Consider the following 27,451-nt stretch of genomic DNA (forward strand, 5'->3'; position numbering starts at 1 on the left):
CCCCTTTCCACCCTATTTTCTTGCCTTTGCCTTTTCACTCCAACCAAACACAATTCAACAAAAACCCAAATTTTGACAAAAGAAAAGAGAAAATAGCAACTATGAATCTAAAAACCATGATTAAGCAAAATTACCATCAACAATATAAACATAAAACAAATTCTCTCTAATTTCATTAGCATCTAAGCAAATTACCAATCACCAAAATAAACATAAAACACAGTTATAACTCTCTCTCTCTCTCTCCCTATGTTCTTATCTTCTCTTCTTCTTCTTCTTCTTTTTTATGTTCTCTATGTTACCATTTTGTGTGTCAAAGCGAATTTTCAGTCAAATCAATCTTCATCAACGCCCTCGAAAGCCCAGGCGTTTTCTTCGCGCATCCGCGCCTCTTCCTCCGGCGTGTAATCGCCCTCAACCGCGAAGAACTTCCTCACGTACTCCACGCTCTTGTTCTGAATCCTCACCGCCACGCTCCGGCACAGGAAATCCAGCAGCTCCTTGATGTTCAGGTAATTCGCAGCCAATATCAGCTCCTTCACGTCCTCGTTGCTCTCGTCTTTCAAGAACTCCTCCTCGAACTCCTTCCTCTCTTGCTTCGCCACCTTCTCCGCCTCCAAATCTCCCTCTCCCATCGCCGCATCTGCCGCCGCCGCCGGCGACGGCATTTTCGACCGTATCTCGAGGCTCCTCCGGCAGTAGGTGATGACGCGGGAGAGAGCCGAGCCGGACACGTTGGGAAGCGGCATCGGCGTGGTCGCCGAGACGGCGTCGTCTTCGAAGAACGATTTGACGGTAGCGAACTCCATGGCCACCGCTTCCTCCACCTCGAATATCTCCCCGTCTGCGGTCTTCAGCGTGATCGTCCTCGCAGCAGCTCCTGGAGTGGCTTCGATAGGGTTAGGGTTAGGGTTTTGGTTTTCGCCGTTCGCCATTGTTGGTTGCTGATGTGTATAGTTGAGTAGTGAGAGAGAGAGAGAGAGTAAATACGAGAGATACGAGTGAAAAATATTTATAGGGGGCGGATTTGCGTTTGCTTCGTGAAGGTGTCATTTACTTCAATTCAATAATTTAATTTACGAAATTGTATTTTCTACTATTTCTTTATAAATTATTTAAATAAAATAAAATATTTTGGAATGACTTTTAAAATATATATATATATATAAAAGTAGAATTTCAATCCATCAAGTCTGTTATATAATAATGGTTTAATATTATTAGCTTTTTATTTTAATCTAAGTTGGGTTTAAATTCCGAGTTTGTTAGTCGATGATAAAATATTTTACTTTTTGAACTAATTAAAATCTATAATATTCACTAAAATTGTTTATTTATTGTGAAATGAATTTTTCTTTATAAATTATATAAATAAATCAAATAATTTGATATTGACTTAAAAAAAAAATTCAATCTATCACGTCTATAATATAATAATGGTTCATTATCATTGGCCTTTTAAAAAAAAAAAAAGTTGAGTTTGAATACTGAGTTTCTTATTCGACGATAATATATTACTAGTTGGGTTAATTAAAATCCATGATATCCACTAAAATTTTGATTTATAGTGAAATGAATTTTGCTTATTATCTTGGCTTTTTTTTTTAGTAACAAAATTAGTTTTCCTAAAATAAGTTCCTTTTTAGTTTTTGGTCTCACTATTAACATTTTTCTTTCAATGGTTAGGATAGAATTTCAATTTATGGCATTTATTCCGTCTTGATTGCTCTTATCTTCACGTTAAGATACTAATCGATTTGGGTTTAAACCCCAAATCTTTTATTCAACGATAAGATATTTTACTAATTGAGCTAATTAGAACGTTAAATCTACTAAAAGTTATATCTTTCGTATCATATTTAGTAAATAAGATAACTTAAAATTATTGGATACCAAACGGATGCTAAATTATTAAATTGAGAAACTTGCCAATTTTTTAAATTTTTTTATAAAGTATAATTTGAAAATTTCACATATTCAATCCATGCAGCTTACCTAATAAGAAAAAGGTTTTCTTACAAGTAATATAAACTATATAAATAGATTTTTTTGAATGGTTGTTTGAATGGTTGTGATTAAAGTATAACTTGACAATTTCACATATTCAATCTATGCAACTTATTAATAAATCATGTGATTAGTACTATATATTAATGGTTGTTTGAATCACCACACAATGAGTTTAACAAAAATTTCCTCTAAATCAATTTAAAAGTAAACTATGTCTAAGACAAACGACATGCTTTTCAATTTGATCTCTTAGTTTCATTTAACTATTTATGGTCTTTTTGGTATAGATATTGAACCTAAAAACACACTTTTAAAGAAAGAAAAAAATTAAAAAGTTATGTTTTAACATTTGATATCTAAGGTTAAGGTAATGTGCCATGAGGGTCTAGCAATCGATGCAATCCATGTTTTTATAAGATGTATTTTTATAATAATGCTTTAGATAAATATGCTTATGCTTATATTTCAAAGGAATTATGCATGTTTTATGTCAAGTTATACAAATTATATGTAATGAGGTTTGAAAGGAAAATCATGTGGATATGCAAGATGTTCTAAACCCTCTTTTGTAAGTAAAGAATTTTCAAGAAGTGAGAATTATGAAAAGTGTGGAAACTTTAAAAAAGTGTTTTCTTGTAAAAATCATGTGGATATACAAGATGTTCTAAACCCTCTTTTGAAAGTAAAGAATTTTCAAGAAATGAGAATTATGAAAAGTGTGGAAACTTTAAAAAAGTGTTTTCTTGTAAACTCCTCAAAATTTCACTTATATAAGTTATAAATTCAAGAAACGGAAAATTTTAACTTTTCCTTAATTTTTGCAAAAATCACCATTTAAAAAATATATATCAAGAGACTATTTTTTACAATTTTTGAAATAATCTGTTGTGATTGACCCATAATAAAAATAGTTTAACAGTGATACTTTACTCAACAAATTGGCCAACATTTGGTGTTATGGTGATAACTTCGATGATTCTTTGAAAACTTTGGGTGGATGAGTCCAAGAGCCCTGAAAGAAATAATAGAAAAAGGTTTGGTTCGATTCCTTGTACTATTTAATATCGGTATGCTACCAAAACCCAAGTAATACTGAAAGATTAATATATATTGATTTTTTTTATTCAGTGTATAAGTATACAAATATCTTCATGATTTGTTTGTTTATCCCACAAAAAAAAAAATATATATATATATATATATATACTGTCAGCTTAGAAGGGAAAATCACCTTAAGCTCTCCTTAATAAAATAAATAAATAAATATAGACAATATATTTCATTTTTTGGTCATAATCAAAATTGAATGTTCTATAGAGAACAATGTAATATATTGACATTTTCAAAATGGGGGCTCATATAAAACTCTCAATTCTTACTCCTCCGAATAAGTTGTCACTCACTGATTTAGTAGAAATACAAAGGCGAAACTACAATTTTCAACCTATTTTGTAGATTTATCTCTTTTTCTCTTTTTACTCCTTTTCTTCAACAATCCTTTCTCTGCTAGAGTTTTCAATTTTTGTTTCTTGCGTTCTTTTTCTTTCTCGTCAAAGCCGTCATCCATCATCTTCATCACTGCCACGCGTTTGGCCTTGTAAACCTGCATATTAAAGTAGAACATACTTAGTTTGATTTTTAACAGACAAATATAACTTCTCATAAAAAAAATTTTTTTTTTTTTTTTTTTGGGATTAAAAGTAACAGGACCAAATTCCAAATGTCTAAAGTTCTGAGTTACCTAAGATGCAATTGAAAATTCTTATATTTATATAAGAATTTTCAATTGCATCTTAGGAAACTCAGAACTTGGGACATTAAAGTATTGAACTAATATGGGACAAGGTTGGTCTTATCCATTCTAAAAAAAAAAAAAACTGTTATTTATATTTTTTTTCCATAGCTACCTCACCGCCTTGGAATGCTACTTTTCAACCATACATCTGTAGGTATTTAACCTTGGTCCTTGAGGATGACAAAACTATTAGTTTGGACGCATGTGGGACACTGAGCATGCATAATCATCAAGCAAGTTTATAGATAGTTATATGACAATTAAAAAGTTAGAAAATGAACATCAATGCTTTCAAATGAAGTTGAATGGTGATATAAATAAAATGGAGGAAAACTGGAAAGGTGTGATTAGCATAAATTGGAAGAACAACAATTTCTCAGATATTAAAAACTCTTCTTCAAAGAGTAAATCTTATTACCAATGAGACTTCTTTTTGGAGTAGCGTAAGAGAAAAATTCATCATATAAAAGTCACTTATAAAAAGCAATTGGTTCGGCTTGGCTGTTTTTGCTTGTGCATTTTTTTGCTTATGTACATTTTTTTAAAGCCTCACTTTTTCTAGGAAGTAGGAACAATTATATTTTTTCCTAGCTTATTATTTAAGCAAAATAAGCCAATTAAAAGAAGCTATACCAAACCAATTAGAAAGAGTAGCAATGAATTCTTAATGTGACAATCCGGTTACTAATCTAATAAAATCACCAAAATCATTCTGAGAGATCTTACCTTTGTAATATCAGAAAGCACCTCATTCTCTTTACATTCAAATGCTTCCAACTGTTTTCCAATATCAGCTTCTATTTCATGAATGAGAGCAACATCATTCTGCATATAACAAACAATAGAAGTAAAGAAAACAATTTAGAACTGGTCTCATAGACGCATGAGGGTCTTCACTAACTAAGATATATAGTATGCAAATTTTCAGCGAAAATCTGTTAGTTGATTATTCTTGGGACAGTTGTCCGGCAACAATACTCAGACAAGAGTTGAAAGCTATAAAGACAGGAATATGGAAATGCAATAGACTCTTTGGCATTGAATGTAAGGAAGGTCTTGTGCATCTTCATTGTGCAATGGTGAGTGAGAGACCTTGTTATAAGAAGTAGTAGAAGCCCAGAAGTCCAGAAAATTTCAACTCTATTTATTTTAAATAGAGAAAATACCAGTGTGATCTATCTAGCCTCCTAGAAAATTGATGAGAATGTTTCAAGAAGTATTGTATACTCTGGATAAACTTTCAACTGAAGCTAGAGTCCTCCATGTAAAAGATGTAACAAGATGCATGAAATTCGGAGTGATTGAATCACATTTTTTTTCTTTTTTAAAAAAAAAAAAACAGGATTATTCCTACCATGTGACATAGGACAAATTGGGGAATTTGTCTTTGTGTGCTTGTGGGGGGTTTAGGGTTAGGAGAACTTGTGGGTCTAGGGTTTAGAATTGTTGAAGAAAGGGTTGTGAGGTTGTGTTAGAAATTAAAAGATGGTTTGATGATTTTTTTTTTTTTTTTAATGGCTATCTGGTAGAAGAATTATGTGGGATTTTAGGGTTTTGATGGGAAAAAGAAAGGTGTTGTAAGAAAGAAGCAAAAAGAGAATTTTATGGCGGCAAGGGGCTATATGCACAATACTTGTGAACAGTCATTACCACAAGAAAGAGAAGAAGAAGAAAAGAGAGGAGTGAGAGGAAGAAAAGAAACACGCGAAGGCCGATATGCCTCAATGCTCAAAACACTCAATATTATCATTAATCAACTCCCACTTATTTGAGTACAATAACACACTTATATAGACCCTAACCTTATCTTCTCCTACAGAACTATGACCCATACTTGGACTATTAAACCAAACCCTAATTGAATTGAACCAATTCCACAAACAGAGGAAAAAAAAAACATGAACTAAATAAAACTACTTATTAATAAAAATAAAACCTAAGACCCATATCTATGGTGCATCCCCAACAATTGTAGAATTACTAAAATACCATTGACTCTAGAATAACCAAATAAAATATAAAACCATAGGTAACTACTATGGACACTTATTCTTGGGCCTTGCTATGGATGCGACATCACTACGTGTGGCTTCTAATGTACAAAAAGCTTATTTTAAGAACTTAAGATAAATGGTGAGAAGTTAGAGTTTAATAATGAAATCTCCTTAATCCTTAAAAGCAGAAGGGACAGAAGCTGAAGGTGTCACATTCAAAAATCTTCTTTCTTTCTTTCTTTTCTTTTCTTTTTTTTTTTTTTCTTTTTTTTTTTTTTTTTTCCTAAAAAAGGAAGATGGAAAGATTGTCTATATAGGATTTTTTTTCGTTATTTTTTTTTTTTTTTTTTCCTAAAAAAGGAAGATGGAAAGATTGTCTATATAGGATTTTTTTTCGTTGTAGATAAAAAATTATAGTAAGCATATCCCAAAGTACAGCACCCCTAAATGGCACTCAGCAAATAAACAAGGAGAATTGTTGAGGAATTTGTCTTTAAATAGTATCTATATATTCTCTTGAAATCAGTAAACAGGGATGGAGATGCAGAACCTAGCATCCACTGTTGTTTATATAAGACTTTTTTTTTCTATAAATATATTTATAAAGAAGGGCTAGAGGGCTCAACCCACATACACAAGAGGTATGCAAAACGACGCACCCTGAAAAAAGCGGATTTTGGGTCTTACTGCTACTGTGTGTGTGTGTGTGTGTAGCACAAAAGCACTGCAAGTGGCATTTGTGGTACGACAAACAAGAAAGCATCCCAAATTCATAATGACATATAGGAGTTTAGCCATTCATAGAAAGAAATCATTCGTGACATAATTGTTAGTATTAAAATCTTTACCAAAGATACTTTCAGCTTTGATGCAGGATCAAATGATGCTCTGAGAAACAGAAAGAGTTCTATATAGATCTCTATATCAATTCTAGCAATATTTTCACTACTTACCTCAGTGACAAAGCTCACAGCCAGCCCTCCTCTGCCTGCTCTTGCTGTACGCCCCACACGATGAGTATAATCTCTAGTATACCTGCAGAGGGCTGGCAGTTAAATCCCAACATACAGATGTCTAATAGGGAAATTGACAATAACTAATTTTAGTCAAGAGATGTAACCTAGGAATATCGTAATTTACAACAAGATCGACTGTAGGAATATCCAAACCACGGCTGGCAACATCAGTTGCGAGCAATACAGGAACTTGTCCAGATTTGAATCGATGTAGAGCAGCAAGCCTTAGAGACTGAGATTTAAAAGAATGTAATGCTGCTACTTCCTGATCAAGCTCTTCCAGTAATAAACTCAAAAGGTGACAGCTTCTGCATCCACAATGTTAACATGAGAAAATAAATGTCATACTATGGATGAGAAATCAATGCACATTTTTATATTATAAACTTTCTTCACTGAAATGAACAACTAAGATAATGCTTAATTTTTTTTTTTTTTTAGTGAGTAATGAGTTTTACTAAAGATAAAAAGACTTGATATTCACAATGATGAACACCAAATACTAAGATAATGCTTGAAATATCCAACTCATTACATCATTTTTTTAATATTAAGATAATGCTTAATTTTTTTAATAAGTAATGAGTTTTATTAATGATAAAAAAATACTTTTTGTTCACAATTATGAACACTAAATACTAAGATATATTATTTTTTTTGATAGGTATGAAAAAATATATTCAAAAAACTGCTAAATGCAAATTAGCACCAACATAACAAAATTACAAAAAAAGATGGAAAAGCAAAAACATAAAAAGACATTAATTACAAAGAAAGAGAGCTAAGGAATAGAGGAAGAGAGTCACTAGATGTGAGTCCCCAAGCCCTAGCCCAATCAAACAAGGAACCAGAAAAGAGAGCATGCATTTGGTCCTCAGATCTATCCAAATCCTCAAACGTCCGCCAATTGCGTTCCTTCCAAATACAACACATCAAACACAACGGAACTAAGTTCCAAATGTAAGATGAATGCTTCCCCAACCAATTCCACCAACTAAATAGAAAATCTGACACTGAACGTGAGAAGACTCATGAAATCCCAAAAATCCTAAAGACAAAGCACCACAGTCGATAAGCTTTTTCACAATGTAACAGCAAATGATCCACTGTCTCACCATAGCAATGACACATAATGCACCAATCAACAAAATCAAAGCCTCTAAGCCGCAAGTTATCGCCCGTAAGGATCCTATCCCATGCGGCTATCCAAACAGAGAAAGAGACACGCTAAGAAGCCTTAACCTTCCAAATACCTTTCCATGGAAAAACAACGGAAGAAAAGCCATATAACTTAGGGGTGTGCAAACTTATACCGGAGCCGACAAGACCAACCGGCGACGACCTTCCCGCACCGCCACTACCACCGACCAACGGAGCCGATGCCGGCGATCGAAACTCGAAGGGACATCCGACGCCGGTGCGGTGCAGTCATCGGAGCTGCAAATCCCTCACCGATGGGTGCCGAACCGAACCAATATATGTAAATAGTTTAATAGTTTTTCAGACTTTTGAATATAGCTTGCTTCCTGAGCATGGATTTTAATTTTTTTTTACTAAAACGTCGTCGTATTGGGTTTTATTTAAAAAAAAAAAAAAAAGGACACCGTTTGGTTCTAGGTTTTTTAGATTTCCCTCCCTATAAATACACTCTATTCCCTCTCATAAGACTTAACTCTCTCTCTCACTCTCGCCGGACTGACGACTCGTGTCTGAGCTCGCACCAGCTCACCGCGGACTAGTGCCCATAGTCACTGGTAAGCCATCTTTGTGTCTTGGGTATCTTGTTATTTTTTTGGTTGTTTGTAGTACGAACTTTACATGCTGGCTGCTGGGTTTGTGTTTCTTTGTGAATGTTTGCCTTACATGGTAACATGGGTTTGTGTTTCTTGTTATTCTTTGTGTCCTGGGTTTGTGTTTCTTGTTATTTTACATGCTACAAACATTGTACTTTGTTTTATGAGAAAACAGTCAAAACACGTTGTTCTTGATTTGTTGATAAGGTTTAGACATTTAGTTAGCATTCCCATTTAACTTATTTAAGTGCAGTGAGGGTGAGTGGGTGACCCAGACCCACTGACTCTATTTTCTCAACTTTAATGAGTTTCTCTGTTTTGAGTTTTGACTTTATAGTATATATTGCGAGGTAAAAACTAAAATGTAAAAAATAAAACAAAAGGTTGAGATAGTATTAAAAAAATAATAAAATAAAAAATCTTAAATTGATCTAAAGATTTTAGAATCCCAACAAAACAAGATTCCATGAAAATACAAACCTCAAAACCTCATATAAATAAAATAATAAACTCAATCTAACTGGTCCAATTAATAACAGAATCCCTCTTCTTCTTTTTTTTAATGTGTATATATATATATATATATATTTTTTAATGGTAAAGCAGGTGTAGTAAGTGTGTAAAGAAATGTTAAAACCGACCAAACCGATTAAACCGAGCCGACCAAACCGCACCGCTATAGGTCGAAAAACCGACCCTAATCGGTATGCATCGGTTTTAATTATGAGAAAACCAATCCATATCGGTTCGGTTACAAATTTGAGAAAATACCGAGCCTATCGAACCGCGCACACCCCTAATATAACTTATCATAATATGAGCGGATAGTAAAATCCCCGTTTTCTGTCAACTTCCATCTCAAACGACACCATCAATCCCTGAAGGTAAATTGGCTGCCAAGAATCGAAAGAAATCATCCACCACATTTGCCTCCTAGTCATTAGGACCTTGATCGAAACGAACATCCCAAGTTCTCCCATCCCCTGCTCCTTGACATATCAAAGATGATTCTACGGATGCCTCTCTATTTGCAGCAAAATTGTACAAGACTGGAAAAGCCAATTGGAGAGAAAGATCTCCACACCACCTCCCCCATTCTTCTCCAAATTTCAAAGCTACCACCCTCCTCCAAAGCCTATTCTCCTCGATCCCAAAAAGCCAAAGCCACTTTCCTAGCAAGGCTTTATTGAAAGTGATCAATTTCCTAATACCCAGGCCACCATTAGCAATAGGCATACACACCTTATCCCATCCCAATAAATGAGTCTTAGGGTCTCCCCACAGGAAACCCCTTTGGAGCTTCTCAATTTTGTTTGCCACATGTGTAGGGATGGTGAATAAAGATAAAAAAATGTGGGAAGGCTGGATAGTGTGCTTTTAAGCAATGTCATCCTACCTCCTTTCGACAAATATAACTTCTTCCACCCAGATAGCTTCCGTTCGATTTTTTCCAAAATAGGGTTCCAAATAGAAGGGGACTTAAGGGACGCCCCCAACGGCATTCCAAGATAAGTCATTGGCAAGGCCCCAACCCTACAACCCAATATCTCTGCCAAGGCATGCACATTATTTACCTCCTCTATAGGAACCAATTCACTTTTAGCTACGTTAACCTTCAAACCAGTCACAGCCTGAAAACATAGTAACAACAATCGAACATGTAGGACTAGCTCCACCTCTGCATCACAAAATAAAATAGTATCATCTGCAAACAACAAATTTGAAACACTTTCCCCTCTACCCCTCCTACCATCTGCCTTAAAACCACTAAGTAAACCTGCACTCTCCATTCTCTTCACCATCCTACTAAACACCTCCATCATAACTAAAAATAATAAGAGAGACAACGGATTCCCTTGTCTCAAACCTCTGGAGCTACCAAAGAAGTCAGCTAGGGTCCCATTTACCAGCACAGAAAACTGCACTGTAGAGATACAGGTTCGAATCCAGCTACACCATTTCTTCCCAAAGCCCATTTTCTTCAACAACTTCAGAAGTGCCTCCCAATTCACATTGTCATAAGCTTTCTCAACCTCTAACTTACAAATCACTCCCAAAATCTTACTCTTCATTCTACTATCAACACACTCATTGGCAATGAGAACTAAATCAAGAATCTGCCTACCTCCCACAAAACTATTCTGAGATTCAGATATCAGTTGATCTAACACCACTTTCAATCTATTTACCAAAACCTTGGCCAAGATTTTATATAAACTCCCCGCCAAATTGATAGGTCTGAAATCACGAATGTTAAAAGCATCATTCTTCTTAGGAATCAAAGCTATAAAGGTAGCATTAAGAGATTTCTCAAACTTACAATGTTGATAGAACTCTTCAAAGACTACTAAAACATCTCTTTCTACTACTCTCCAGCAATGATGGAAAAAGGCCATAGAAAAGCCATCTGGACCTGGCACTTTATCCCCTTCCATATCTTTGACCACTGATAGAATCTCGTCCTTCTCAAATGTCCTCTCCAACCAGCCCCTCTCCACCTCCCCTATTTGATCAAACTCCAGTCCTTCCACAAAAGGTCTCCACTCCTCAGACTCCTGATACAAAGTTTTAAAAAATTGAACTACCTGAGCAGCCACAACTACTCCTTCCTCATAAATCACCCCATCCACTTCTAAGAGACTTAGATGGTTATACCTTCTATAGAATTGGCCATCTTGTGGAAGAACTTAGTATTATTGTCTCCCTCCTTAATGCATAACATCCTCAATTTTTGTCTCCAGGAGATCTCCTCTAGAGAAATAAGATGCTCTACCTACAATCTCACTTCATTTTTCTCATTTCTCTCTATCTCAGTTAGACCAATAACCCCTTCCTTAGCATCTAATAACTCTAAAGCCCCCAATAAATCTTTCTTCCTACACCCAACATTGCCAAACTCTTGGCGATTCCACAGAATAATGTTTTCTTTCAAAGCTTTCAATTTTTTAGCAAACACATAACTAGGTGTACCTGAAAAAGAATGGCGATTCCACCATGAATCTACTCTATCAACAAACGCGTCCGACTTCAACCACATATTCTCAAACCAGAAGGGACTTTTTCCTTCCCCTCACCATACCCCCTGCTACTAAGATAATGGTTTAAATATCCAACTCATTACATCATTTTTTTTTTTAATAAGTAGACCAAATGTTAAAACTCGTTACATCATTTAGAAAAATACTAAGATAATGCAGGGTGAAAGTGAAGATGCCATTGATTATGATCTAAAGAAGAAAAAACAAATGATAATGCCAAAAGGCCAAAGGGAAATGTCTATAGCCATTGGGTGACATGACTCAGACTTTAATAAGGTTTGGTTACGATAATTGAATAATTTTCTTTTTGAGAACAGGTAAGAAATTTATGATCACACTTGAATGAGGATACAATTTGGGGAAAAAGAAGTAATGAAATAAGTTGTAATAAAAACCACAAGTGCAAAATTAGCTAAAATAGTTCAGAGCTAAATCAGAATTAGCCAATCCTAACTTATCCAAAAAATAGAATTAGCCAATCCTAAAGTGTATATACCAGTGACAGACTTCTTATTTTGGCACAATGTTTTTGCAATCAAACTTGACCTAACTGGAAGTTCAGGCAATAGTTGACTGGCCAACACATATATCTAAAAAAGCAGGCAAGAAATTAGTGATAGCAGAGATAATATAATACAGCTAGCCATTAATGGACGAGATGGGCCAAAGCAAACCAGGATGACTAGAAAACACACACCTATGTCCCACCTAATTTTATTGAAGTCTTTCAAAATGAAAACAGGTATGTATCAAGTTGTATGTTAAAAGATCATATTGCATAATTCAACAAGCCATCAAACTAAATGTCAAATAGGAAAATTGTTGCTAAATATCTCTAGCTATGCTATAGACCAAACTTACAAGGTACAAGAGGCCCCGATTTTCCTCTTTTCTTAATTCATTTCTTCCCCCTTTCTTTTTTTCTTCTTTTATTTTGTTTCCCTCAAGGAAGGTGGGGGTATTGGGTAATGAAGCCCTATCTTAGTCTTGGCAGACATTGGGCTATACCCAGATTATAAAGCACCAAAATCCCTCAGGATATGAAAGCATTTAATCATTTACATTAAGATCTAGGATTCAAGGTTCAATGTCAAACATTATTTCAATACAAAGTAGCCAATTAGCTGATCTATAAGAGCATTCCCACCAAGCTCAATACAGATTTAGCCAAATCTGGTCTGAAAATCCCACTTTTACTATTTTAGCAAACTTAAATTCACATAGACCTGCATCAAGCTTAATATTTATTTGTCTATTTATATAAATATTATTTCTTCTCTCTCCAATCTCTTCCACTCTTTCACAATTTTCAGTCAAAATCTCCCCCAATCTTTACGCCCCAATTGAAGTACACACAGCCAACAACAACAACAACAAGGCGATTAGAATCCCCAATTCAGCCACCCATAGTCACTCAAGCAAACATACACACAAAACCAATTATTGAGAAATTAAATGGAAAATAAAGCAAAAATCCTCTGAGAGAGATCAAGAAGCGGAGGTGAGCATCTGATCCAACCTCAACACCACATTTGATAATCAAATAGAAGTTCTCAAGTGCCGGCTGTTGAAGCCCTCAAATTGAAAATTGAGAAGATTGATGGGCAAGAGGGTCTTGGACCCAGCAAAGTGGTTCTGTTGATGAACAATAACTCAATAGAGGTATTGAGTTACTGTTCAAGAATGACATTTTGTCTAAAGGCTATTGAGCCTAACGCAAACCAGTTTTAAGTTAGTTTAGCTATATTTGTTGTAAAAATTTGGTTTGTTGAGCCCGATGCTAATGCTCTAACAGAGTGATGGTTTTACTCATTCCTCCAACCAATTAAGAGCAGGAGCAGATTTTAAGATGGATTTAGTGCAGAATGCACATATACAAGAATTATTGATTTAGCTATTGTTGTTGATATCTTATAAAAAGGTGCTCTATTTGTATGGCAACTGGAAATGGTTCACATCATTGCATTAGAAAGACTATGGATGCAACTCACAGCTGACATCAGACAATATCAGCAACACTAACAAACTAAATTTGCATGAGAAAGCTTGGTCCTAAGAATCCAAATCATATAGAAGCTTATTATATATGATACATAATTCAACTCACACTATCAGTGGTATCAATACAACAGGTTGGTGACTTCAAACTTCAAAGTGAGCTGGGTTATGCCGCAATCTGTAGTGGGGCTTTTAGCATGTTGGCAAGGCAGATTTGGTTGTCATCAAAATGGGTATATATGGTTGATTTTTCCCCATTGCTTATTGTGGTGTGTTTGGAGAGAGAGAAATAGTAGGTGCTTTGAAGATAAGGAGAGATCAATATCAGACTTGAAGCTATTTTTCTTTAGAACTTTAATGGATTGGTTGGCTGCATTGCGGAACCAATCATTTTTATCTTTTCTTGATTTCCTAGATTCTTGTAATTTTTGTTCTTGATTGTTTGACCCCTTGTACACTCCTTGTGTACGAGGGTGTTCCCCCCTTTTTTTGATATCAATAAACTTATTACTTATCAAAAAAAAAACAGCAACTAAAATCCCTACCCTAGTTCTCACTTGAATGCATACTCAAAAGTCTTATCGATTTGGACCATATACGTGCAGATTATTTTATAAACACAGTCATATTAAAAAATGGCAAATTATACTTATCAAACAATTTTTTTTTTTTTTTAAATGTAAATTACACTCTTTTTTCCTATTGTTGCTGTAGAAAGAAACTCAGGAGCAAGGATATATAATAAGTACTTTCATTGCATATGCATATATTGCTATTGAAAGGTTCACAACAACCAAATGTTAACTGTGATTATATGTGCAAGTGCAAGTAGGAAAGACAATAAACTACAACAAATATCAGAAAACAGTTTCAAAAATTCAGACTGTATTGTTCAAGGAAATAGTACCTGCAGGTGGAGACAAATATGATGGCAGACCGAACGCCCATATCTTCCATTTTAGACAAAATGTGCATTAGATAAACATCCTTCACATTGTTGGGAATAAAAATATACTGCTGTTTTAGAGTGGCAACTGTCTTAAAGCCTTCATATGCCTCGTAGAAGTATGCCTTATTTGCAGAAAGCTCAAGCAGTGCTTCCAGTTCACTTGTCATTGTTGCAGAAAATAATAGAGTTTGCCGATTTTTTGGCAAACACTTAAAGACCACCCTCAATTCCTCTTCAAATCCAACATCTAGAACTCTATCTGCTTCATCCAAAACTAAGAACTAAACAAAATAAAAAGAACATATAAACAAGTACTTCAATTAAAAAAATGAAGAAAAAAATCACTAAATGTTTCACCTTGAGTGTAAATTTAGAATTGATGCTGTGCAAATCTCGGTTGCAAGCAAATCAACCTCAGAGAAAAAGACAATGAGGCTGCATAATCAACTCCAATGGAGTTTGCTGACCCATTCTAGTGCAAGTTGACAAGCACAACATGGCAATAATGATGATGATAATTAATTTATGGACAATGGGTTGCACCAAGAAAGTTCTATAGGTCACACCATATTACATATTAAAGTATCCAAAATCAATTTATTTGGCTGACAACAATTATTTGAAACAAGATCCATCGCTGTTGAGTTGGGTTAACATAACAAAACAAAAAGGTTAGATTATAAAAATGATTACCCTAGTATTGGAGAACAAAGGAGGAATATCAGGATTATCTTCCAGCAAGACCTTGATCCTCCCTGGAGTTGCGATCACCAAATGTGGCCTCGTCATCAAAGTCTTTGCCTGGTTCAGCATGTCCATTCCTCCAACCACCACAGTACACCGCAAATGCAAGCACGACCCAAGTGCCCTAAACTGCTCAGCCAACTGGTATGCAAGCTCCCTCGTTGGTGTCACCACCAGCCCAAAAATGCCAAAGGGATCTTCGGCGAGGCGGTGCAGGATAGGCAATGCAAATGCAGCAGTCTTGCCACTGCCAGTCTGTGCAAGACCAAGTACATCACGGCCTGCAAGGATTTTTGGTATGCAGTGGGTTTGCACTGGCGTGGGTTTGTGCATTCCGAGCTCTTTGCAGGTCTGCACTGCCCACTCAGCGAGGCCAAGGTTGGCAAATGTGGTGGTGGTGGTGGTGGTAGTATCATGGTCAAGGTTTGTTGATTTTTCGATATGTGGGGTGTTTGCCTCAATTTTTTGGGCGCTGGTGCTGGTTGTGGAAGTTGGTTTAGAGTGTTTGGTGGGTTTCGAAAATAGGGGGAAGTCCTTGTCAACTAAAGCATCTTGATCCATTCTGTTTACAAGGAGTGAAAGTTCAACAGTTTGGGACCAGAAAATTACATTCACATGAAACTATCCTTTACAAACTTCTCCAAAAAAATTAATTGGAGTTCTTTCAACTGTGTGAGGTAAAGCAGCTACCAGAACAAATCAGGGATTCACTTCAACAGTTTAAGTTAACGGCCCCTCCAAAATCTAGTTTTTGTTTTAGTTCCAAAGACAGTTTGCTCTGTACTCCTGCCAGATCAGCACGAAAATAAAATTCAGGGAAAAAGATGGAAGCTCCAATGTCCAACTAGTTTCAGCACAAGCCAAACATATCGTTGGGCGCACCAAATAAATGGAAAATTATCTAGTATAATAATAACATCCAGGACACACAATTGTTTAGAGGTTGGGCCATGCTAGTTTTATGAACCAGTACTAGGTGGAATTCAGAGCAATTGTAATTAGAACCATCAATTATGCAGACAACTAATAGCAGCAGCATTTTCAATGTATTTCAGAAAAAACTAAGACCTACCCATTGCTAAAATGAATCCAAAAAGTTCAAAAAATGACCAAAGATTTCATCTACCCATCACTTTAATTACAACCATAAATTATGCATACAACTAATAGCAGCAGCATTTTCAATGTATTTCAGAAAAAAAAAAAAAAAAAAAAAAAAAAAAGCTTCTTTCATCTTCTTATACATGTTTTTATTTCTCCCCTCTATGTCCAAAGCTCAACTGCAAATAAACAAAAAGTTAGAGAACAATGGAATAAATTGTAAAATAGTATAGTGTGCTTGTGTGTGAGAGATATAGAATTAGGGGGGGGGGGGGGGGGGTTTGCTTGTATGGCAACTGAGTGAAGACAGTGAGTGTGGTGATGTGGGGGTGGCTGGTGAGAATTGAGAAGGAAGAAAGACCTAACCTAATATTCAATAATTAATATTAGGTTATTTAGGAAAAAATTTACTCCTGTTATATTGAACAACAACAACAAAAGTTTAAGATATTATAATGCAATTATATTTCCCCAAGAAAGAAACAGAATCAGGCATTATGTTTGCTTCTCCTTGTTTTTATCCAACTCAATAGCCACGCACCTAGCCTGCTACAATTCTCTTTTTTTTTCTTTTTTTTTTTGTCCATTCAGTAATGATTTTCATCATCTGTCCACCCATATTTATTGTCAATTTCCAAGTTGGCAATTCATGCAACAAGAGAACAATAACCTGTTTTAATAATTCTAGAAAATAGACTCAAGTCTCATCCATTTAAAAAACATGTCCACGATAGAAATGAGTATTAGCAAATTTCTAAAATGAACAATAATTTATCACATATTCGTTGTTAACGAAACAAAACATTGTCAAAAGTACATGCATGGAAAACAAATAACCTAACAAGTCATTGTGAGAAACAAACAATGTAACAAAATAATACAAGTCCAAACATTGCAAAGAAGTCTCACACTTCTTAGTTGTCATATCTAGACATCAACTTCAACAAGATCTCTTTGCTCTTAGTAACTAGGCAGCCAAAGAAAGATTCCTTATTCATCGGATTATGATTCAAAAATAGTAGACATCAGTTAAAAATTTGGTTCAAGGAATTGGAAGGAATCCAACATAAGAAACGGTGAGAGGGTTCCATGGATGCAATTGTAGATCAAGGATCGTAAGACTATATATATATATATATATATGAAAAAATACCAGTAATCATAATTCAGAATAGATGTTAAAGAATCATTGGGGAAAAAGAGAGTAAATTTTGACACAAATTACTTATAAAAGGCAATAATTACTAAGAACAAATTAAAATACATATTAAAAAAAAAAAAAAAAAAAAACCAAGTTTCAAAGTTCAAAGTTACAAGTTCCAAGTTCTAAAACCACAAACATACATATGTCCCAAATAAATGACATAAAGGAAATAAGAAAGTTTTCAAGCAAAATGATACCAATCAACAAAGAGAATTATAATCCTCGGTGAGCCTATTCTGCACCAGTGAATGCATTCATGTCACTGCAATTTACTTTCACCAAATTGCAACTCTAAATAGAACCAACCAAAATGACAACAATCAACAAAGAGAATTATAAACCAGCTAAAGTATATATGTTTATCTGAAATATATATTAAACATTGTTCTAAACAAAATCATTGACCAAAAATCAAACAGATAAACTACAAATCCGGTCTAAGAGATTAACCACAAATCAAAACAAATAAATCCACTCAAACCCTAAAATTTTACCTTTCTCTCTAGTCCCTGCTCTCCGCCTCTCTCTAGTCTCCAGTCTCCACTGTTCAGTCTGTCCTCAGCCTCTCTCTGATTCTTTGCTCTCCGCCTCTCTCAAGTCTCAACTGCTCACCTCACCTCAGGAATCGGGTATAAAATTATAAATATTTGGGCACAGGGCACTCCATTTTATCTGTTAAGAACTTAAGATAACTTTGTTTATTTGGGCCCTCCCTGGCTGGTTTTGTAACTTTGTTTATCACTTATCAGTTTATCATTGTGGCTGCCTGGACCCTCCCTGGACTGGGCGTTAAGTTTGGGCCTTCAAGTTTTTTTTTTTTTTTTTTAAAGCCTGCATTTTTTTTTTTTTTGGTTATAGATAGATTTTTGTGTTTTTTTTTTGGTGGGTGGGTCTTATTAATAAGTCTTGTGTCAGTGTTATGGCTGTGCTTAAATTTTTGTTATGCTTGTGCTTAATTTTTTTAATTTATGCAAGTTGAAATTGCTAAAAACTTGTTATTGTTCAGTGAAACTATAACAATATTTTTATATAAATCAGGTTCTATTTCTCATTTGCTCTACACTTAAAAGTTACTTTTTATTTTAGTCTTTATAAATATATTGTTTGATTAGAAATGTCTACTGGAAAATATGTATCTGGATATGAAAAACTTTAAATAAAAAAAAATAATTGAGTCTCAAAAATGATCAATGAATAAATTTTTTATTAGTAATAAACAAAATATAACATAAAATTTAGATGAAAATATCACAAATGAGCAAGAAATTCACCAATATAATTTAGAAGAAAATGATGTTCAATTTTGCAATACAACAAATCTTGATAATGAACTTCAAAATAATTTAGAAGAAAATGAAAATAATGATGAAAAATATAATATAAAAATATTAAATAAACATTAATTTAATTAATATATAAGTATAAAAAAAATGCCTCATTTTTAGTTCTCGCCTTAGGCCCCAAAATGTCTAGGACTGCCCCTGTTTCCCTCTCATCCTCTCTCTGCCTCAACCCACGTCACACCGTGCTCCATGGCTGACCACCAAGCTCTCCTTCTAAACCTCCATGGCTGGAGCTTTTCAAACTCATCACCTCCAACCATGCACCATTGCCAAAACTCAGCCAAAATCAAATCACGACCACCACCATGGCCAAAACCCAGCCAAAATCAAATCGCAACAAAAACCCAGAAGCCCACCAAATCACAAATCAAATCACACACACCGAAATCAAAGCACAAAACAACCAAAATCACAAAATGAAAACACTGAAAGTGAACCCACCGTTAAAAAAACATATATTGGTTTTGTTATATTTTAGAAGAAGAATTATCTTGTTGAACTAATTTTAGATCCAAATTAATCAAACACATACCACAAGTAAGAATGATAGAGTGAAAGCAAAGCAAAAAAAATGGTATTTCCCAGAAAAGTGTTTTCAGAAAATAGAAATGGTAAGCAAAATATAAAAACTATTTACTTCATAATCTCAAATAAATAAATAAATAACCAAAAATCACACACCATAATCCGGTGAAACCTCGTGAGCCACAATTTCACCTAAGAGGATCGTCTGAGTTGAAAGGAAGAGATTTTCATAGTTTTTAGCTTGGCAACACAATCTTCAATTTCCTTTCTTGACGTGGCTTTCGCTCGCACCTCTCCTGCCAGCTTAGGTGATGTATAAAGAGAAATAAAAGGAAGAAGAACAAAACACCGCGTAAAAAAGAAGAAAAAAAATGGTGAGAGAAGAAAGACCGACTGAGATCAGGTGCACTTTCATAGGTATTTTTTTTTACATTTTTTACTCTTTTTTTTTTTACTTTTTAACTCTCCTTTAATATATTTTATTTAATGATTGAAATTGAAAGTTGTTTTTTCAACTTTTAATCTCAGCCATTAATTACAATTGAATCAGGGTATTGCACCTGAATCTGAAAAAGACAAAGAAACATACACATACATAAGCACGCATAAACACATACATATACACATAAATATACATAATTAAGCACGCATAAACACATACACATATACATACATAAGCACACATACACATACACATACATAAGCACACATACACATACACATACAAATACACATAAATATACATATACATAAACATAAACACGTATAAACTCACATAAACGTAAACATACACACACATAAACTTAAATATAAACATAATCACACATAAAGACTCGATTTAGCACACTAAAGTATGCAATTTTTTTTAGTCTATATAAGGATTTAATTTTTCTCAGTCTGTATGTGTGTTTATGTTTATGTATGTTTATGTTTATGTGTTTGTGTTTATGTGTATTTGTGTTTATATTTGTTTGTTTTTGTTTTTGTTTGTTTATGCGTGTTTATGTATATGTGTGTTTATGTTTGTTTGTTTGTTTTTATGTATGTTTGTTTGTGTTTGTGTTCATGCATGTTTATGTGTATGTGTGTTTATGTTTGTTTTTTTTTTTTTTATGTATATTTGTTTGTGTTTGTGTTCATGTATATTTACGTGTCTGTGTGTTTATGTTTATAAATATAAACATACATAAACATACACACATACATAAACATGCATAAACATAAATGAACATAAACATAAACACACATGCACATGCACATACACATACACATAAACATAAACATACACATACACATACATAAACATAAACATAAACATACACGCACATGCACATACACATACACATATACATAAACATAAATATACACATACACATACATATACATAAACACACATACACATACACATATATTTTTAGTTCTCGCCTTAACCCCAAAATGTCTAGGGCCACCCCTAAAAACATTGCACCCTTACAAACAAAGAAGGAACTATACTGATACTAAAAAATAAAGAAACAAAATGGGGAGAACCCACTTCATATCAAGTCAATTCAAAACAGACCCATAAGAAACATTGCGAAAATAAATCAGAAATCAAAATGACAGTTCACTTTACGCTATTTCTCTCAGAGAAATACTGACAAACACGTAGTGCGCACAAAATCTTTAGTAAAAACTAAGTATAGAATTGACAAAAGAGAACTCACAATGAAACCACAAATCCTTTCCTCTCTCTAACAGCGCCAAGCAGGTTTCGCAGTCGCAGCTCTCTCTCTCTCTCTCTCTCTCTCTCTCTCTCTCTCTCTCTCTCTCTCTCTCTCTCTCTCTCTCTCTCTGAAAAAAAAAAAAAAAAAAAAGATCAAATAAAATTAGCTTGTGCTTTGCAGCACATTCATGTGGCTCTGCTTGGGTTCTTTTTAGGTCTTAAACAATGTAACAGTGAATCAATTAAGTGGGATTTAAAGTTACAAATTCACTTTAATCTTAGTCTTTGGATCCTAAAATTTTTTAACCAATGAACTTTTTACTTTTTTACCTTTCATAAATTTTTACATCTTGCAACTCCATAGTAATTGCACGGATATAAATCCTAACTTTCAAACAGTTCATTAAACTTGTGGGAAAAATCAAGTGTCATCCAATTGCAAGCATAAAACTTTATATAATAAAATTGAATAGTTTTCACCCAGACCAAACCCACTTACTTGGATAGATAATGGATGGCCAATTGATTTGAGCTGCAAAGACTTGGGCAAGTGTACCCAACCCCATTTATAGAGGTAAATTTTATGGTTGTAGTAATAATTAAAAAAAAAAAACATTTATTAAAGCAAAATTAAATGTGTTGAGATAGTGTTGACAAGATTGTTGGAGTTGGATATTGCCACTCTCAATTTCTCATACTTCACAAAAATAAAATTGATAAATTAAAAAATCTATTACATATTTTTTGAATTGAAATCGTAAAGAATTGAAATCGTAAATTGAAAAAGAGACATACACATACACATACACATACATAAGCACACATACACATACACATACATATACACATACACATACATAAGCACGCATAAACACATACACATACACATACACATAAATATATACATAAACATAAACACACATACACATGAACACGTATAAACTCACATAAATGTAAAAACACGCACACACACACAAACTTAAATATAAACATAAACACACATAAAGGTTTGATTTAGCACAACAAAGTATGCAATTTTTTCCAGTCTATATGAGGGTTTAATTTTTCTCAGTCTGTATATATGTTTATGTCTATGTATGTTTATGTTTATGTGTATGTGTGTTTATGTTTGTTTATGCGTGTTTATGTGTATGTGTATTTATGTTTGTTTGTTTGTTTTTGTGTATGTTTGTTTGTGTTTGTGTTCATGTATGTTTATGTGTATGTATGTTTATGTTTATATTTATGTTTATAAATATAAACATACGTAAACATACACACATACATAAACATGCATAAGCATAAATGAACATAAATATAAACACACATGCACATACACATAAATATAAACACACACATACACACACATAAACATACACACTCATACACATACACATACATAAACATACACACATACATAAACATTCATAAATATAAGGCGTAAATACACTTTTGGTCCCTACATTTTGAGTCATTTCTCGTTTCGGTCCCTAAATTGATTTTGCTCCTAAATTAGTTCTTGATTTTTTAAAATCATTTTTAAAATGGTCCCTGTTGTTAACCTAGTTACGAAAAATGCTGAAGTGGCAAACAGATTTCACTGTTTGCTGATGTGGCTAATAAAATAATAGTAAAAAAATATATTTAACATTTTTTAAATGCCATGTCAGCATTTAAATTAATAAAAAAAGCTAGCTAAGAAAATTTATTAAAAAAAAAAAACCTAAAATCTAATGTAAACTAAAATCATTTCTTAAAAAATAAAAATTCATAATCATTTTAATTCTTTTTTCTTTTGTTTTTGGTTAACCTCATAAGCTTAAACCCATAAAATTGAGATGAACATCAAAACCAGAAATTTACATGAAATCCAAAAAATGAAGTGAACATTGAACCCATAAATCAATATCAAACAACAAACCCAGAAATTTACATGAAATCCAAAAAATGAAGTGAACATCGAACCCATAAATCAATATCAAACAACAAACCCAGAAAAATTACATCAAAACCGCAAATTTACAACCCAAAAATAAACATTTAGAGAGATCAAACAACAAACCCACTGAGATGAACAACCCAGAAACCATAAGAAAAACCTATAAATTTACATGAAATCCAAAAAATGAAGTGAACATCGAACCCATAAATCAATATCAAACAACAAACCTAGAAAAATTAAATCAAACCCGCAAATTTACAACCTAGAAATTAACATTTAGAGAGATTAAGCAACAAACCCACTAAGATGAACAACCCAGAAACCATAAACAGCTCCTTATTTCAATCATCAACAAACCCAGACCCCAAAATCTCTGCTTCGGTTATCCACTTCGTCAATGGCCAGATCTGAAACGTCACACCGAGTCACTGAATTGCAAGGCTAACAATGATGGCTTTCGTGACTCGATTTCAACGAGCTCGGTCTGGGCTCACCCATTTCATGGCTTTCATCTCTTCAGAAGCGCCACTTAAGACCCACAACTAGCAGCGTGATCAATTGTCGTCACCGTTTCCTTCTCCACGGCCACGGCCCACCCTCACTGAAACCCAGAAAAACCCAACCTCTCCAACCAAACCCAGCCATCTCCATCTCCATCTCTAACCAAATCCATAATCCAAGACCCATGGATTACCAATCTCCACCACGACCCCCCAACCACACCGATCTCCACCTCCATTACCGACCACCCCACGGAAAACTAGAAAAACCCAGAGATTAGAGAGTCGAGTTTAGAGAGAGAGAAAATGTCAGAGATTAAGAGAGAGAGAGGGATTGAAAGCTTGAACAAAGAAAGATACAAACACAAATACGCACCAAGAGACAGAGAAAGAAAGGATCTGAAAAAAAAAAAAAAAAAAAAAAAAAAAAAAAAAAAAAAAAGAAAAAAAGAAAGATACAGACACAAACATAGAGAAAGAGAAGATCTGAAAAGTTTTTTCTTTTTTTGTTTTCTATTTGAATTTTTTCAGTTTAATTTTGTTTTTAAATTTTTTTTTTATTTTTATTAATTAAAATGCTAACTTATCATTAAAATGCTAACGTGGATGCTGACATGGTATTTTTTACCATTATTTATTAACCACGTCAGCAAATAGTGAAATTCGTTTGCCACTTCAGCATTTTCCGTAACTAGATTGACGGCAATGACCATTTTAAAACGATTTTAAAAGATTAAGGACTAACCTAAGAGCAAAATCAATTTAGGACCAAATCGAGAAACGGCCCAAAATGTAGGGACCAAAAGTACATTTACGCCTAAATATAAATAAACATAAACATAAACACACTGCACATACACATAACCATAAACATATGCATACACACACATAAACATACACATACACATACACACTCATACACATACACATACATAAACACACATACACATACACATACATTTTTAGTTCTCGCCTTAGGCTCCAAAATGTTTAGGGCCGCCTGAAAACATTGCACCCTTACAAACAAAGAAGGAACTATACTGATACTAAAAAATAAAAACAAAATGGGGAGAACCCACTTCATCTCAAGTCAATTCAAAACAGACCCATAGAAACATTACGAAAATATCAGAAATCAAATGACAGTTCACTTTACGCTATTTCTCTCAGAGAAATACTGACAAACACGTAGTGCGCACAAAATCTTTAGCAAAAACTCAATATAGAATTGACAAAAGAGAACTCACAATGAAACCACAAATCGTCTCCTTCTCTCTCTAACAGTGCCAAGCAGGTTTCGCAGTCGCAGCTCTCTCTCTCTCTCTCTCTCTCTCTCTCTCTCTCTCTCTCTCTCTCTCTCTCTCTCTCTCTCTCTCTCTCTCTCTCTCTCTCTCTCTCTCTCTCTCTCTCTCTCTCTCTCTGTGGATTGTTTTGTGCAGAGAGTTTAGTTATTAAGGGTTTTGTTGTTGGAAGTTGGATATTTAAAGGTTTTTATGGGTTGGGCTTAACAAATATGCTAAACTTTTGGGCCTATAATTAAAGGCCCAATAACCCCAAAAAAAAAAAGATCAAATAAAATAAGCTTGTGCTTTGCAGCACATTCATGTGGCTCTGTTTGGGTTCTTTTTAGGTCTTAAATAATGTAACAGTGAATCAATTATTATGGGTTGGGCTTAACAAATATGCTAAACTTTTGGGCCTATAATTAAAGGCCCAATAACCCAAAAAAAAAAAAAAAAAGATCAAATAAAATAAGCTTGTGCTTTGCAGCACATTCATGTGGCTCTGTTTGGGTTCTTTTTAGGTCTTAAACAATGTAACAGTGAATCAATTAAGTGGGATTTAAAGTTACAAATTCACTTTAATCTTAGTCTTTGGATCCTAAAATTTTTAACCAATGAACTTTTTACTTTTTTACCTTTCATAAATTTTTACATCTTGCAACTCCATAGTAATTGCACGGATATAAATCCTAACTTTCAAACAGTTCATTAAACTTGTGGGAAAAATCAAGTGTCATCCAATTGCAGGCATAAAACTTTATATAATAAAATTGAATAGTTTTCACCCAAACCAAACCCACTTACTTGGATAGATAATGGATGACCAATTGATTTGAGCTGCAAAGACTTGGGCAAGTGTACCCAACCCCATTTATAGAGGTAAATTTTATGGTTGTAGTAATAATCAAAAAAAAAAAAAACATTTATTAAAGCAAAATTAACTGTGTTGAGATAGTGTTGATAAGATTGTTGGAGTTGGATATTGCCACTCTCAATTTCTCATGCTTCACAAAAATAAAATTGATAAATTAAAAAATCTGTTACATATTTTTTGAACTGAAATCGTAAATTGAAAATACGTTTCAGATTTAAAATCGTGTCTTTTAACTCACAGTTTTATTCTAGTATCTTAGAAATTTGCTGCAGTGCTGTTTATTAATCAAGGTTTCAGTCCAGTTCAACTATTTTTGTTGGGCCGAATCTTTTTTTTTTTTTTTTATAGAAAAAATCTTCACATAATTAATTGAACTGTGTGGCTCAACCCAAACTTTAGGGGTGTTACTATTTTATATTCTACTTTAAGAAGAAATCTTCATATAATTAATTGAACTATGTGTCTCAACCCTAACTTTGGAGTGTTGCTATTCTATATTCTACTTCAATTAAACAGTTTGTTCTCAATTATGGATTGAAAGTTTGATTGATGTAATATCATGATAATGGGACTAATTAATGAAGTCACTGTAGAATTGCACTGTTTTCAAGTACCCAATTTCCGGCCAAAATGGTCATATACTATTCTTTGGGAAAATATATGTGGATCTACTACTATTTGCGAAATATTTAGTAATCTATCACTTTTTTGAACCTCGATTTTGTGGAAATCAAGTTTTCCATGGTACTCAAGTTCATAGAAATCGAGTACCATGAATTTTTTTTTGAAATTTTATAATTTAACTCGAGTTCATGGTATGAACCAAGTTCAAAATACCAAGTTTTGTAAATCGAGTACCAAGTTTTACCCTATTTTATATTGTTTGTGTGAATATATTTAAATATTTTAAACTTGTGATTTATGGATTACCGGTATTGTTCAAAATTTTATAAATTTGTCTTTTTTTTTGCTAATTTTAAGGGGAGGTGGGATTGAACCCACAATATGGGGGAAGATTAGGAGAAGGGGAAGAAAATTTTCATTCTTTTGAAAGGAATCCCCCCTTTTCTCACAGGGGTTGTGGACATTTGTGAGACCCATGGTATGAACCAAACTCTTTGTGAAAGGAGGAAGAACTTCTCCAATAAGGAGTAATTAATTTCTTAGAGAGAAGGGGAACTGATGCCATCGGGGGTGTTTGGATTTTACACCTTAAAGTTTCAAATTTTGGATTTTACTCCCAAAAGTTTGAGGATGTTTGGATTTTAAACCCTACAGTTTCAGAATTTGTATTTTACCCCCTAAAGTTTGGAAATGTTTGGATTTTACTCCCTAAAATTTGGGAGTTTTTGGATTTTACACACAGAAGCTTCACAATTTAGGAGTGTAAAATCCAAACACCTCCAAACTTTGGAGGTTAAAATCAAAATTTTGAAAAGTCAAGGTCTAAAATCCAAAACTTCAAGGGGTAAAATCTAAATTCTAAAATTTTAGGGTGTAAAATTTAATACTCCCAAACTTTAAGGGTGTAATTTGTAATTTACACTACTTTTTTTTACCACATATTAAATTCTACAAAGACTTGATGTTAAACCCCCCCCCCCCCCCCCCCCCCCCCCCCCCCCCACGCCCCCCCC

The 27,451-nt window shown here is 33.9% G+C and overlaps 2 protein-coding genes across 2 annotated transcripts; both read right to left on the minus strand.

Annotated features, from left to right (window-relative positions):
* Positions 1-151: 151 nt before the first annotated feature.
* Positions 152-1,031, minus strand: LOC112035776 (SKP1-like protein 20). Its single transcript, XM_024068605.2, has one exon. The coding sequence runs from the start codon at positions 933-935 to the stop codon at positions 336-338; it is 600 nt and encodes a 199-aa protein (XP_023924373.1). The 5' UTR covers positions 936-1,031; the 3' UTR covers positions 152-335.
* A 2,206-nt stretch (positions 1,032-3,237) lies between these two features.
* On the minus strand, positions 3,238-18,314 carry LOC112035779 (DEAD-box ATP-dependent RNA helicase 36). Its single transcript, XM_065773997.1, has 7 exons — positions 18,137-18,314; positions 15,287-16,123; positions 14,552-14,874; positions 6,920-7,123; positions 6,753-6,834; positions 4,532-4,630; positions 3,238-3,613 (listed from the first exon to the last, which is right to left on the minus strand). Exons 2-7 carry the CDS (start codon positions 15,896-15,898, stop codon positions 3,455-3,457), a joined length of 1,479 nt encoding a protein of 492 aa, XP_065630069.1. The 5' UTR covers positions 15,899-16,123; positions 18,137-18,314; the 3' UTR covers positions 3,238-3,454.
* Between the last annotated feature and the right edge of the window lie 9,137 nt (positions 18,315-27,451).

The sequence above is a fragment of the Quercus suber genome, unplaced genomic scaffold (genome assembly GCF_002906115.3).
Source record: "Quercus suber isolate HL8 unplaced genomic scaffold, Cork oak 2.0 scaffold_84, whole genome shotgun sequence".
Taxonomy (NCBI): domain Eukaryota; kingdom Viridiplantae; phylum Streptophyta; class Magnoliopsida; order Fagales; family Fagaceae; genus Quercus; species Quercus suber.

Coding starts and splice junctions, on each gene's coding strand:
- LOC112035776 (XM_024068605.2), bottom strand. CDS start 935: ATGGCGAACGGCGAAAACCAAAACCCTAACCCTAACCCTATCGAAGCC.
- LOC112035779 (XM_065773997.1), bottom strand. CDS start 15,898: ATGGATCAAGATGCTTTAGTTGACAAGGACTTCCCCCTATTTTCGAAA. Junction 7,124..14,551: donor ATATTTGTCTCCACCTGCAG/GTACTATTTCCT, acceptor TTGTGGATGCAG/AAGCTGTCACCTTTTGAGTT. Junction 4,631..6,752: donor CTGTGAGCTTTGTCACTGAG/GTAAGTAGTGAA, acceptor TGTTATATGCAG/AATGATGTTGCTCTCATTCA.